At 38.6% G+C, this 14670-nt stretch overlaps 2 protein-coding genes across 2 annotated transcripts in view; both read left to right on the top strand.

The window, feature by feature from the left end:
- Nucleotides 1-932, top strand: part of LARS1 (leucyl-tRNA synthetase 1) — a 36743-nt gene extending 35811 nt beyond the window's left edge. Inside the window, exon 32 of the mRNA XM_085312713.1 lies at nt 358-932. Coding sequence (XP_085168839.1) covers nt 358-563 — 206 coding nt within the window. The 3' untranslated portion in view covers nt 564-932. The remainder of the gene's footprint in view (nt 1-357) is intronic.
- Nucleotides 933-1014: 82 nt separating this feature from the next.
- On the top strand, nt 1015-12417 carry PLAC8L1 (PLAC8 like 1). The gene is made up of 4 exons (XM_085312714.1): nt 1015-5382; nt 5983-6113; nt 10118-10254; nt 11159-12417. The coding sequence occupies exons 1-4, from the start codon at nt 5294-5296 to the stop codon at nt 11324-11326; spliced, it is 525 nt and encodes a 174-aa protein (XP_085168840.1). The 5' UTR covers nt 1015-5293; the 3' UTR covers nt 11327-12417.
- Nucleotides 12418-14670: the final 2253 nt, after the last annotated feature.

A 14670-nucleotide genomic window follows, 5' to 3' on the forward strand; every position in this document is an offset into this window, starting at 1 on the left:
TTCTTCCTTCTCTCAATTTCTGAAATTTGTTTCTCAGCAAAGGAGACAAACTGTTCAGTTACTTAGAGCTATCACAAAAATAACTAAGGCAAATATACTGCTTGGGATATGGCATTAGGAGTTGGTATTCATGTTTGTTTTTATCCTAGTTTCTACTGGTAACTTGCTGTGCAGCTACTGAATGAYATCTTTTTAGTGAGTGTAAATCTTAACTTGCATGTTGTTTCTTGGAGAGTTTATTTCCTTGGAGGAGTTTCAGAAGTGCTAAGTATTTTTCTATTAAGCATTGTTTTGATTAATTCAGTCTGTATGTAGAATCTGTAACTTAATTAGCAGTGGTTTTTTTTTTTATTGTAGATCTCTCTAAAGTGAAACTGATGAGGTTTGATGATCCTGTACTTGGACCCCGTCGTGTTCCAGTTCTTGGTAAAGAAGAAGCAGAGAAAACTCCTATTCTAGAGCAAGCAATTTTCCATATTGACCTGGCTGAGAAGCGTGTTTGTGTTACTGAGAATGGTCTGACAAAGGATGTTGGTGACACAATTGTTTATCTAGTTCATTAAATTGGCACATATCTGGCTTGATCACTGATATTAAGAAAGTTCGTAGTTACTTTGAAAGCATCTGTAATGAACCAAGATGAGGTTTTTTTTAAGAGAAAACCCAAACAACCTTATTTCACATGTAAGTTCACCCCTTACTCTTTTAGACATGGATATAATAAAATTATTTTCTTCCTGCCATTTGGTTCTTTTTGGAAAAAAAAACAAATTTCCCAGCTGTTAACATGACAAATTTTCCTCTTCAGCTGTGACCTGTGTTTTCAGAATTCCTCGTGCAGAATCCCTCTCCCTTCCAAATACGCTATGACCCGTCTATAGAACATGATTGTAGATCTTGTATAATAAATGGAGAGGGAAAATTTGCTTGAACACTTCTATATTTGTCTTTTCAGTGACTGGAGTGACTTTGAACACAACTAGGGCATTTTATATGAACTAGCAGTTCAGAAATAATTCCATGCTGAAGAACTCTTAAGCAAAAGTTGAATATGAAAGTTTCAGTGCTTTTCAACTCTTATAATAGAAATGGTTATGAAGTGCCTGTAGCAAARTGTTGTTAAAACCAGACTTATTCCTTCCTTTGTAAAAGTATTTGCAAATATATTTTAAGTGGAAAGGTTTAAGTGTTCTTTTCATAGATTTTAARTTGTAATTGTTTCTGGTAATTTCAGATCTCTAAGGTTGCTTCACTCCCCCTACTTTTTTTAGTCATGAGTCAGCACAAACAAAACTTTTCTGTGGAAATTCATAAAGGTGACTGGTGACAAGCAGCATACTTTGTTCTGCACAACTGCACTTTGCCAGTTTCACAACTCCTGCTGCTGCATACAGTGTAACATTTGAACTTCCTCTAATAAGGTGTTATGTTGGTGGAAAGAAAGGGAGTAGCGTAAGACTGCCATACTGACAAGGCCAGATACTGTTGGGTGTGCCACTTTCTGCCCTTCCCTTTATTATCTCCTTTGAAAAGGCAGTGGTTTTTTTGGAAAATATACAAGTACGTGTACAATTCTYTTTTGCTCATCCTCTACAGTCCCACTAAGCAAATACTCATTCTCTAAAAAGGTTTACTTATCAAGAGAAAAAAGATGAGCCCATAGTCTAGAGCAGCATGTAATAGGCCTAGTATCTAGGGATTAGCAGGTGGAAAATTCATGTTTATATACTGCTTCTGCTGCAGAATCTCAGAACAACTGTCAACCATAACCAGAATCTTGACAGACCTTTTAAATTTTTGGAATATCAACAGGTAAGTGCTACATTTGTGATTGGCAGAGGTGTCTGCTTGCTGGTTCAGATAGGCTTGTCCCYAGATGCATTTTATTTCCTGATGGACAGCCAGTGTTCTTAGTGCAGCTCTTTGGAGTAAAGCCCACTGGTTGTAGCATGGCCTTGTTTCCCTTGAGCTATTGGTACCAGGCATAGCTGATAAGATTACTTCCTTTCACCAGCAGCCACTTGAACTTGGGAAGAAATTGTGGTACGATGACATTGAAGCAGAGGCAAGTACCAGGCTAGTAGTTTCATGAAGAAACACAAAGCCAAAAAGGTAAATCCTGCACTACCTCTCATGCATGGCTGTTTTCATTAGGCCTCAGAGCTTGTCTTCTGAGTGTAATGGTGAAATGTCTGTGTTAGTGCTGCCCTAGCACAGACTTCCAGAACTCCTCTTACAAAAAGCAGGGGACTTTCAAAGTGAACAGGAGATCTATCTCCATTTTTCTGTATGTGGTTCTTTCACACTAAATTATCATCTCTGAAAATTATTTGCTCTTTAAATTACTTGATTTCCAGTGTAGAGTAAAGAGTTGAAAGTGAAAGCGGTTCCCTCATTCTTCTAGTACTTTGCTGCAGTTCTAGGAGACAACCAGGCTGCCTCCTAGCATCTCTGTGAGAACAGAGATGGAGAGGAAAGAGGGAGCAAAAGCTTCTAAAGTAGGCTAGGAATAATGTTGGAGGAATGTGAACGCAAAAGCTCCTGGACAGGAATTTATACAGTGCCACATTGGTGAGGCACTTAAACACTGCAGACATCATCATCAGTTCTTTCACTTCTGCTCCCCAGCCTGCAGCAGGAAGGCAGTTTGTGGTAATCTCTGACACAGCCTGTAAATATTTCTGGCAGCATATAAAGCTAGCAAGGCTAACAGTGCAGTACACACAAATAGGTTTGGTTATTTAGTGGCAGTCTGTTGAGTTCTGGTGAGAAAAGAAGTAACCGGCTTTCCATTGTGTTCTCTCCGCATAAAGTTGCATAGYGCGGTTCTGCTTTATTTGCATCGCCTAGAATCATGTCTCACTTAAAACTGCCACTAACCTGCTCCTTTTCCTCTGTTTTCTGCAGATAGTCCTCATGCCCATGTACCTAATTTTCTCGGCAAATTCAAGGTGCTTATTTCTGGTTAGCAAGATACACTTTTTCCTGTCTGCAGCTCATGCCATGATATGTTGCTGTCATTTTACATAAGTGACAGCATAAGCGACCTTTTAATTACATAGCCGAGGACAAGTGTTGTTGAAGAAACAAACTCTATACAGCTAAAGAAAGGAAATATTTTTRATTTCTCTTTGGCATTGCAGATATCTCCACAGTGCCCTTATTTAACTATTTGGCTCTAGAAAAATCTCTTGCTGTAGGAGAAAGGTGTAGGAGCAATCAAAATATGAATTTCCATCTCAAGCACTTTCTCTCAAACTGCTGATCTGTAGTCTCTCCAGCAAATCTGGTTTATGGTGCATTATCAGGTTCTTGAATATTGCTGCTTGTTTGACTTTTTTCTAAGCAAATTCAGCTCCATAACTGAAAATAGACATCTCTGTTAGAGGGGACATATAATAGGCATTATTTTTTTTCAGATTTATCAAGGTAGATGCCAGGTCTTCTCTCTAACGTCTAAAGTAGAAGGCTAAAATTTTGGATGAACAGTGGCAGAACCAGTAAGTTGTAGAATTAAGCACCTTATATGACCGTTGGTAGCCAAGTGGAAGTTCTAGGTCGATGCTCTTCCCAAGCGTGTGCGTTCTGATCACCACTGCTCCACAGAAAGCAGTGAATGAAAGCTTAATGAAAGCACTTTTGTTAGTTCTGATAAGCAGGACATTGAAAAAATCTAATGTATCGATTAAACCAGCAAACAGATAATCTGAGCAGATAAAATTTAGTTCAAACTCTTAGAACAGTAAATGTTGCTTCTTTACTGTTCCGTGATCTGTGGTAATGTGTATTGTTTTTCATTAGCAGTTGTCTAAAGAGCAAAGAGAATCTCATGTTGATGTTTTATAGAGCTGGTTTGTAAGTGTGGTGTCTGTGTGTGTCTGCATTTTTTTCTCCTGTAATGGAAAAGTTAAAGATAGTATTTCTCACTCTTTCAATGTTCTAGTAGTTCAGACAAATTAATTTTTTTTAATGAGCAAGATGGAGCTAATAAACTTTTTTTTTTCCCCTACAGTTTTTTGTTGACTTCCAGGAGATGTCACTGCTGTGCTGGTTCCTGTGCATTTTCTGGCCAAGAAAAGCTAGTGACAGGATAAAGAGATTTTTTTCTAGTATTGGATTCCCTGCATTACTAACGAAATTCTGGCCTTATTTGTCTTCCTGTTATGATTTTGGTTAGGGAAGTCTGGAAAGGAAACTGGATTTTTTTTTTTCACTTCATGTTTTTTTTGTTTTCAATTGAGCAAGATTTTGAAGTACATAATTTTGCAGTTATAGAGTAAAAAATAGTCCTCTTGCTTTAGTTTTCTGGCTCTTCCAGTATCCTGCTATAGTGCTGTAGGATATTTCCTTTAATTTGTATGTGCTTCAATTTTCCTCTATCCAGGAACACATACTTTTCTTTCTAAAACGTTATGAGATACGAATAACACTTATTAAAGTAAAGTTAAAAGGTTCAGTGGAGCAGCAAGTGGCCTCACCTGCATCACTTAATGGCAAGACAAACTGCATGAAATCTGAAATTACACTGCAATTTCAGCAATCTAAAAATAGATTCAAAATGGAAAGTAGACTTTTTTCCTTTGCAGATTTCTCTAAAGAGAAGTGAGTACATCTTTGATAGAGCTCGACTGCCTGTCTCATGACATGCAAGAGAACCTGCAATTTCAGGTCAAGTTGTCTTCTGCRTGTATCCTGCCAAAAATGAGTTCACATCATCAAGAGCAATGYGGGAGACCTTTGATAAAAGACATGAAACTTGTCCTTTGGTGTGAACAATGTGCACGTTATACTGATACTTGACCAATTTCTGTTTAAAACAAGACCAAAAAAAACCCACCTAGTATGATGGATTTCCCATGGTATTAGCAAAGTACTGGGTCATCTTATTTGACTAACTGGTAGGATTTTAGAAAGGAAAGCTTTAAATGAAGAGTGTTCTTGGCTGCCTTACAGAATTGTTAAAACAGCACTTAATTTCTTGTCTAGTTGATTTATCTTTGTCCTTCAAAGTTGATTCAATAAAAAAATTTTAGAGCCTTTAACCAGCAGTGAACTGGAGCAGGCTACAGGTCATTTCTACTTGAAAGAATTAACTGATTTCTTGTGTTACTGTTGCTGTATTGCTGCAGGACTGTTTCAAATACCATCATTCTCCTGCTGTTGGAAACTACTGTGACATCAAGACCCGGAGTGTTGCGATGYCGTCGCTATTTAGTTCATTTGGATTTTTGTGAATAGAGAGAGGCATCTATTTTTTCCACTCCTTGTTGAAAGCCACTGCTCCGTTTATAGGATGAGTATTTCTTTGTCTGAGATCCAGTCACCATTTATTCTTTCCTTGATAACACCTGAAGATGGGACAAWTTTTCTTTCTGGTGTAAAGTAAGGAGTAAAGTTAGGTGCCTGTTCCTTGGCTGACACTATAAATCTAGTATAAAATATATTTAAATAAAAATCATATAGCTGATACAGTTGATATACAGTCCTTTGCATTTTCAAAGGATCGCTACTACTACTGATGAGTCCTTGAAGTATTTGTGTGATAGTGGTAAACGCTCATCCTATTGTACAGCTGGGCTGTTTGCATTGGTCTAGTTAATGTAAAAGGAGGACTAAAGGCATCCTCAGCCTCCCCTTTCCACTCATCCTCCTTGTGTTGCCTCTTCTGTGCTTCAGGTCTTACAGCAGCAGCACAGACATGGCCTGTTAAATTAGTTGTCTACTGTAATACTATGGGTTGGCAGTCAAGTTTCACGTTCTCCAAAAGAGAGTGAGCTACACCAGCATGCAAGCAAAAAAATTCTCACTCTTGGAAAAAAATCATTATCAGTAGCACAGCCCTTGGAAGTCCCTTCCAGGGAAATCCTGACTGATTTGTTACATTATCATAAGTGTAGGAGATCTGTGCTGTGAATAGGTTTCTAGCTTTTAACATTCAATTATTATTATTAATTAATATTTATCTTTCTTCCTGATGTGCAGCAAGAAGGCTGGAGAGCCTGTGACAACGCAGCCAACCAGCAAGGTTGGCATGTCTGCTATCACAAGAGTTATGTGGACTGGCGGAGACTGGAGCACTGGTCTCTTTGATGTCTGCAGCGACAAGAAAATTTGTAAGAGTTTACATGGCTTTCTTTTGTTATTCCTTGAATGCATCTGTTGTTCCTGAAGCAGAGAAATATTGAGATAATAACAAATTCAAATCAAGCTGAATGTAGGTAAGACTCTAGGACCTGAAGATCAGATGCTCTGTTGTGACTTGAGTAATGTGATGAATATGCCAAAGATGTACTTGTAGTACAGGTGAGTCTGTATTTACTTCATAATGCTTACAGAAGTACTTTTCTTGACTCTTAAGTTGGGATGGATTTTATGAATCTGGATTGCACGTGGAGAAACTAAAAGTCTAGATGGATTATACAGTTTATTGATAAGTAGTTGGTGAGTCACTGGTTGAGTCACGAATAGTGCTTGTCTCCTAACTCTGCAGAGTGCCTGAAAGCTCYATTTCTTTGGTTCCTGTAAGATGTCCTGTCCAGTAGGTAGACCAGAGGGTCTTCTCTTTCATGAAAACAGGGCAGCTTGTACATGCTGATTTAGATGTTGCTGTCTGTGAAACCACCATTTTTCTTTGGAAACACAAAGCTGTAGAAAAGGGCAATTACATGGGAATTGAGGAATGTTTTCTTGAATCCATGAATTAGACATCCAAGCCTCTGAGAATGGGATTTTAAACATCTCCCTCTCTTCAGCTTCAGATGCTTCAGGCAGTCTCCGATTGGTGGTCTTGATGCCCAGTGTGAAATGTCTGTCTCATCTGTCTGGCTGCATAAGGATGTACGCAGCTCGAGAGTGCGGATTCGGCTCTGAGCCAGACGTGGTATTTAGATGTTGCGACTCTTGGCAAAGCAGCACCTCAGATTGTCAGTGCATCTCTCCCATCTCTGTGCATTTCTCCACTCCACCAGTCTCAAGGTCTGAGCCAACTAAAAACTGAGCTTTACTTTTGGGTTTGGTTTCCGATTGGATCAGGCATCTCTGCGYGGTCGTGTGAGTGCTGCTACTGAAGAGAGGCCACAGGAACCTGTGCATTGGGCAGACTTGACCACCACCCTTGGCTAAAGCTAAACTCATCTTGTGGCTGCTTCTCGGGTTCCCCATTGATCATTTGTGAAAAATAGCACTTCCCCTGCTTGTGGACTCTGGTTATTTGTGTCATGACATTCAGGAGGAAGTGTCTAGATTTTCTCCTGTTGCTATGGAGATAAACAGATAGGTGGTAGACCTATGACCCTTTTTCCTTCTTCTCTCTAAATCTGGTTAAATTAAAGGATTTAAAAATCTTTGTTTCCAACTTACTATTTTCTGTGGGATTGATTTCTCTGAGTCTCAAAAATATGGCAGGCTAGGTAAGGTAACTGGTGGAAGATGATTGTGGTTTTCCTTCATTTATTTAGCTGTAAGCAATGTTAAGCCTGAGATGCAATGGGTAAGTTCCTTCCTTGCTGCTAAGGAGGGGCTGTGAAGTGATTTCTTGTTGCCTCATCTGCCCATAGCGTCCTAGTAATCAGCTGTTGCATTGGACGATCTAAGGAGGGTTGGATAGCGTTCACCAAGTCTTCCATCTGACCCATCAAGGATCACTAACCCACAGCACCTGCACTCGCTTGCAGTTGTTAGCAGTGCTTTTCCCTGTTGGGGGGATTCTACGTTGTCCTCCTTGTGCAGGCCATGCTGGAGAGAGCTTCCTGCTATCTCTGATCAAGGGGAGGTGGTTTTTACTGAAAACAGAATGCAAAGCAGATACTTAATCAGCAAGTATTACATTAATGTGTGTGAACATTGGCTAAAAATGAAAAATGAACCTACCTCTCGTGTCTGTGGTATAAAGGGGAATTCATTATTGTTCTTCTGATCTTTAAAAAGTAACTGTTTAAGTAATTCCTGATCCATTAAACAGAAGATATGTAACTAATAGCAGGATTTTTTTTTCTTTTGATGTTTTATCTTTTTATTAACAAACTGTTTTTTTTATCCTTTTCTCCCTGTCTTTAATTTGGGTAGAGGGGCTCACGTTACTTTCCTCTAGATTTTTTATCTGTCTGTCGTCACATGTTAGGAGGAAAAAAACATCATCCATAATTTGCATGAAGGATATGAGTTGGATTCAAAGGCGCAGAGCACTTTGATACTGCTTTCTGAAAATAGTTCTCTGGTTTTTATTCCAATACCACTTTAAAAGCTGAACTACTTATTTGATGGAGAAAGATCTCTAACATCTGGCTAAGTGTGTGGCAGTAGGTGTATGCGGTTGCCTACCTGACTGATGATCCTGAAACAACGAAAGGGCAGTTACACAGCTTAGGCTGTAGGAGTGCCACCCTTCTTTTTCTCTCTTTTTATGAGAAGAATCCAGCTGAGCATTGGGTCCACACATGAAGTCAAACCATGCCACTCTGGATGGGGACAATTTCAATTTTGCACCTTTAACAACTCCAGAGATCTCTAGAAAAGAAGGCAAAAGCATATTTCTGTCCACTTTTTCCAAATAATGGATTTTTCTGATTCCAGTTTTTAGCTGGATCGATTGGGCCATAAAAAACATATTGCAAGGACTAGTTACTTTAAACTGAGAGCACATCTCTGACCTCCAAACCTCTGCTCTTTACAACATGAAAAGTGTCATCTTTAGTGTGTTTTAATTTATTTTGCATCATCAAAAATTAGGTGGGAGGGTTGAGGTCCTATTATTATCCAACCTTTGGTATTTTTTTAAAAAAATCACCAAAATACTACAGGAATTTCACAAAAAGGGACTTACAGCTGAGGTTAACAGGACAGGAAGTATTATATTATTACAATATTACTGTTTACAGTACTGTCAGTATTATCATAAAACAGAGTTGAACAATGTGATTTTTATAGTAAAGATTCTGGAGCTTCAATTCTGCTAAAGAGGTTTTCCTAGATGTATTTACTCCTGAGCTGCAAACAAAGGTGATTTAAATGAATTGCAAGAGACTGATAGCAAAACATTATTGAATATACCGTAGGCAAAAATAGAGAGAGAGAAAACTGACATATCCAAATAAGAGTCAGCATTGTCTTATTAGATACTCTGAGGATGATGCATTTTACCCCTTTCTCCTTTGTTTTTCCTAGAACAGTGCTTCATAGATTTTTGAAGTCTGTCTTCACTACTCTTGGGGACACAGTTAGAAAATTTTCCATTCATCTGGTTAATAGCACCATTTCAACTGGCAGTGGAGCTGATACCTGGAACCCATTGTGTGGGGGGACTAAATCCAGTGTTGGATATAGTATTTGCCATAAATATGAGAAACTAGTTGGAATTCAAGCAAGGTTTTGAGGGAGTGTGTGTGTGTGTATATATATAAATATATATACATATATATATATATAAATATATATATTTTTATACATACATATATATATGTATGTATAAAAATATTCTATAAATATTCTAAATATAAATATATACATGCATATAAATAAAATACGTATTTTTATTTTATTTATATAAACGTATATATAATATACATACACTATACTATATATTTTTATATATAGAAATAAATGGAGGGATGTATATAAATCTGTATCTGTATGTATACATAGCTCTCACTATTTAAAGAAAAAGTGTTATAAAATTTACTTTTGAAAGAGTATTAGATTTATACCATATGTGGCTTGACTACTGTAAATTCAAGATTAAAAAGTGCCATTTCTGGGTATGAGACTGCTATAGAGAACTGTGTATGTTCATTTATTGGAAGGCAGCAAAGTTCAAAAACCTTAGTAATTAGAACTGACATATTGTGTCAGTCATAGTAATCACCATCATAAATCTTTCGGAAATGTCTGAATCCAAAGAACAAGGGGAGAGGGAAGAGGAAGCAGAACCCAGGTTACTGGTAGGATGGAAAAAGATGGTGAAAAACCACCTTCTCCTCTACCATAAATCTACTGGGGATCTGATAATTCAGCTGGGATTTTTCTTGTCTAGTACCCTACGAATTTTGGTTATCCGGCTGTGTCCGCCGCGCCGCTGCAGGCGAGGCGGCAGCGCTCGCCCCGTGACTGTGCTTGTTGGCAGGCGCCTGCGGAGCCCTGTGCAGCCCGTGCCTGGAATGCAGCCTGGCCAGGCGCTTCGGGGAGTGCCCGTGCTTCCCGCTGCTACCGGGGTCCACCTTAGCGTTAAGAGTTGGTGCCAGAGAGAGATACAAAATACAAGTAAGTCTTTGCACATGGAGAACTCTTGCTTTGTAAATTGATTTTATTCAGCTTATGTAATGATGGGAGGCACCCTTGTTCCCCAGAGGCCCCACTGTTGTAGCTGCATTTCTGGGGACAGAGCCAGTTGCATTAATGTTTTAGAGCGTGGCACTGAATAATGATGATGTTGAAATGACGCAAATGTGAAAAGTTCATTTGGGACTCAGCCCTGGAGAAGATGGATTCCACCCACTACCCCCTACACTGTTCACACAGGCTTTTGCAGGATCCTACAGCCAAATTCCTTTTTGATCTGAAAATCTGTTCTGTTACCTTGATACATTTTTTAAAGCAGAAGTAATGCATCAACTCTCAAGAATTACCCTTTTTCTTGCACTGACGCAAAGGTAGCATTTGCTTTATAATAGAATGCCAACTCCAAGCAACTACTCATGTTTTTAAAGTACTTTGTAAGAACAGGATTGTATGTGCATCTGTGTAGTTGCTGTAAAGTTATATAGCCCAGAGCTGATGCTGTAGAACATACATTACTGTGTAATCAGGATGGCAGGGAGCAAAGAACACTTTCAAATTATGCTGAAAAACTCCAGTTAAGGGCTTGTGCAGTACTGAATATCCTAAAACCTTTCTCTCCAGTAAGATTTGTGGGTGTCCAGCACCCTGCAAGATCCAAGTCCTCTCTATTTTAAAAGTGTGGCTGGCAAATGCTCTTGGGTCATGGACTGAAATCAGGTATCTCTTGTACCTGAGTCAGTCCAGGGTAATTATTTGAATCAGACCTGGATCTGGCCCAAGCATTCATTTTCTCGTGGAGTGATTGTGATAAAGCATGCATGATGAAGTGGAAAAGCTGGTTGCTGGTCATTTCACCTGTATAAAACTGTATTAATTGTTGTTCCAGGGGACCGTTTATGAAGACTGGATAGCAGTTTATTGCTGCTGGCCTTTTGCTGTCTGTCAAGTGGCCCGAGAACTGAAGAGAAGGGCTATGACCCAGATCTGTGAAGTAAATGCTACCCCCTTAGTTGAAGATGCCCTAGTTAAAAAAATTCCCAGCAAGGGAGCCTGAGTCATGATTCTTTCTATCCATCCATTCCTTCTCCCTCGCCACCCACAATGCAAAATGCCTTGCTTTTAAAAATAAAATGCGTGAGTACTTTAGAGCAGAATTCCTACTGCTTCTTGTCGCATTGTGCATGTTACACCCTGATATAATGCCCAGTGACTTGCTCTTTCTGCAGTGTAGTAATAGAACTGTTTACTGATGCAGCAATGGCTTGAAAGTATGAACCTAAGTTGCGTTCTTTGCCTAGACCTGTGATCCGAAAATGTAGTGCAGAACACTTTAATTGATGGGGAACAACAGTGGCCAAATCATTCTGCAGCTTAAGAGATTTTATAGCAGTAAGATAAAATAAAGGGGTGGTAACAATGCAGCGGTGAGAGGTGAGACTGGAAGCAGGACAGGAGTTTCCCTCCCTTCTCTGCATGGTGACTGTGCCTGTGACTCACTTCTGTCCCGTTTAAAATAGGAATAATCTGACTTGCTCTCTTTTTACTCAGAGATTTCAAAGCACTTAAGCACTTCCCCCTCTAAAACTTGGTGCTAAGCGCTACTGTTATGTTTGATGGTAGGTTACTATTGGAGATGAAGAATGTCAGTAATTGAAAATAGTAGCTCTAGATCAGACTGGCTGGAATTGGGAACTCGCGTTACCATCCCACATCAGCAGGAATTTGGCTAGTGAAACAGAGCTGAGCTCCTTGTTCCCTGTCCTCACTACCAAATAACTTTCTTTTTCCACATGGCTTGTTCTAGGTTGGCAACTGGTAAAACAGAAGTGTGAAATATGAAAGTGAAAATAAAAATTTCTGTCTCATGCAAAAACAGTTTTAATGTAAGCACAATAGTTTTTACAGGATGGAATAATACACGCACCTGGCACTGAACACTTGATCAAGATCTGTGTTTTCCACCTATTGCCCCCACCATGATAGTAAGCTAATTTTGAATGCACTCATTCTGCAACTCAGTTCTGTCATTTACACTTCAGTGCATAAGGTACAGTAACCYGCTCAGCTCCAGTTCACTTAATTGATCTACGGACTACAAACCTAAACATTCGTGCTATAAACTTAGACAAGTAAACTTCTGAAAACTTAAAATGTTAAACTTTTGCTTTTCAATTATAGAAATACAAAATAAATATCTCTGATTAATACAAAACTTTTTTTTGTTTAATAAACTTTTTTTTCCTTAATAGTATGTTAAATTGAAAAAAAAATCTTTTTTAAAAAAGAGCTTCACATCATGGAAAAAATATTAAGCATAACTAAACTTGTACAAGTATCTTTGAACAATAAAGCAAATGTATATATTCTGTTTATTCTCCTACCCATCACCTAATAAGGGAAGATTATATATTCTACTGTTTCTAAACATACACAAAAATAGTCATTTTCTCCCTTTATAACAACATGTTTGTAACATTTCATAATAATGTTTCCTGGGTATAATACAGAGAGAAGGTGACAACATTTAATGGTCTAGTATGTAGGTGATCAAAGTAAATTACCTGTTTAGTGATTCCTACTGTCTTTAAACTGTATGTAAGTTGGGGCTTTAGTATAAATATTTTTTATCTGCTTTTATTAAAGGTATGGTCTTCACCAGTGTGACCATTTTTAGGTTTCTTGTGTGCTAGTCCAAAGAGAAAGTTGTAAAGAGTTCAGAAACTGCTATTTGAAACAGGTACAATTACTGAAAGTGGTCAGTTTATGCAAGCTTCCACTGGAGCTTTTTGGTAAGTCCTCATCTCTCCACTTTGGTGTCTGATTGCAGATTTTTCTGAGTATTTTGAAATGTTACTTTTAAAACAGTTGAGATATCAAGACTTAAGACAAAAAAACTTGAAAAACTTAAAAAATCTACAGCTATTACTTTTAAAATATATAGTTACATAAATTAATTGCAGTAACTCTATTGGGCAGTAGATAAGATAAAAATCTTTATAAATATACATATGAGCTCACTCATCTCTGGGCTATTCTGTTATATCTAGGTTAAATATTTGGGGTCAAATCTTTGCTTGAGTGGGGAAAAATATGGAATTTCTCATTCCCAGAATTTGTTGTGGAGAAGGGAGATATAAAGATATCCTTTTTCTCACAGAATTCTGGACTGTGTTGTAGTTGGGAGAAAAGTTCTGTGGCATCTGCAGTTTGCAGCAACTTCCATATGGCACAGACTGACTTGTTCCATACTGAAGGGGCTGGAGGGGAGGAAAGGGATGAGTGATGGCTCTTCCAAAGACTGTTTGCTCTTTCAGATTTTTATCCCATAGCTAATTTGAGTTTTGTTAATTTAGGTGAGACGCTTGGTGTTTTAACTGTGTGGGTTTATTTATTTATTTATTTTTGCTTTGGTGGCTTGAGAAAAATTAAACAGGATCAAGCCAGGAAATAAAACACTTGGAAATAAGTGCTCATTAGAACACCTGGCAGCTAGAAATACATCATGGTTTAGAAGTCTAAATGCACCACAGCCTGATTGTTTTTCCTAATGTTAATTTTTAAAATGGCCTTTCTGATTCAGGGCAAAATACTTGAAGCAGGAGAGAAAACATGCATTGCATATCGTTTGGTCATGAGGTGCACTAGACTGATCTGTCTGAAGCTGTCTAATATCTGCTAATGATGGAACAAACTAAGGAAAGAGAAATGATGTGTAAGCTTCCACCTGCTTTTCAAGGTGCCAATAAAGGCTATTTCTGTTTGTTCTGAACAGCACTGAAAACACTGGACTACTTAAGTCCTGTTGTTTTCAGAGCAAAACCCTATCATAGGGCACGATCGCTTTCCTTATTAATCTCAGGCCATGGGGTTTCTCGCGGGTGCTGCCTTCCCGAACGCTGGCTTCTGTGTTCAGTTACCAGCTACCAAAGGGAGAATAGGGTTGCTGGGGAGAGGAAGAGGTCAGTATCTGGTGTCCCACACATTGCAGATTTTCATTAGCTTGAGTATTGCTTTCTTCAAGTCCCAAGTTCTTGATGTCACGTGATCATATAAAAAACAACAACAACAAAAAGCTCTTGACTTCCATTTTTTTAAGAAAAGCAGCCCTTGTGCCTGTGTGTGTATGTGGAAACGCTTGAAAAGATAATTCTCAAAAGCTCAGCAACTGGAAGACAAAACCACAAGCCAGTAGAGTTAATTTCATTGCTGTCAAGCTGCCCGTGGAGCACTCAGTGGTTTGGAGTGTTTCGAGGTGGCAGTGCTTGTGCGACAGCAGTGTAATCCTAGTGTGCAAAGCCTCAGTTCTTGAGCTTGCAGGAGAACAGAGACTGTTAGCAGTATAAAAGCTAGGTTCCAGCTGAAGTAGCCTTGCAGAATTCTCTTCTGAGACAGAGTATT

This window comes from Rhea americana, unplaced genomic scaffold (assembly GCF_003343005.1).
Source record: "Rhea americana isolate MKP2758 unplaced genomic scaffold, rheAme1 scaffold_37, whole genome shotgun sequence".
NCBI lineage: Eukaryota > Metazoa > Chordata > Aves > Rheiformes > Rheidae > Rhea > Rhea americana.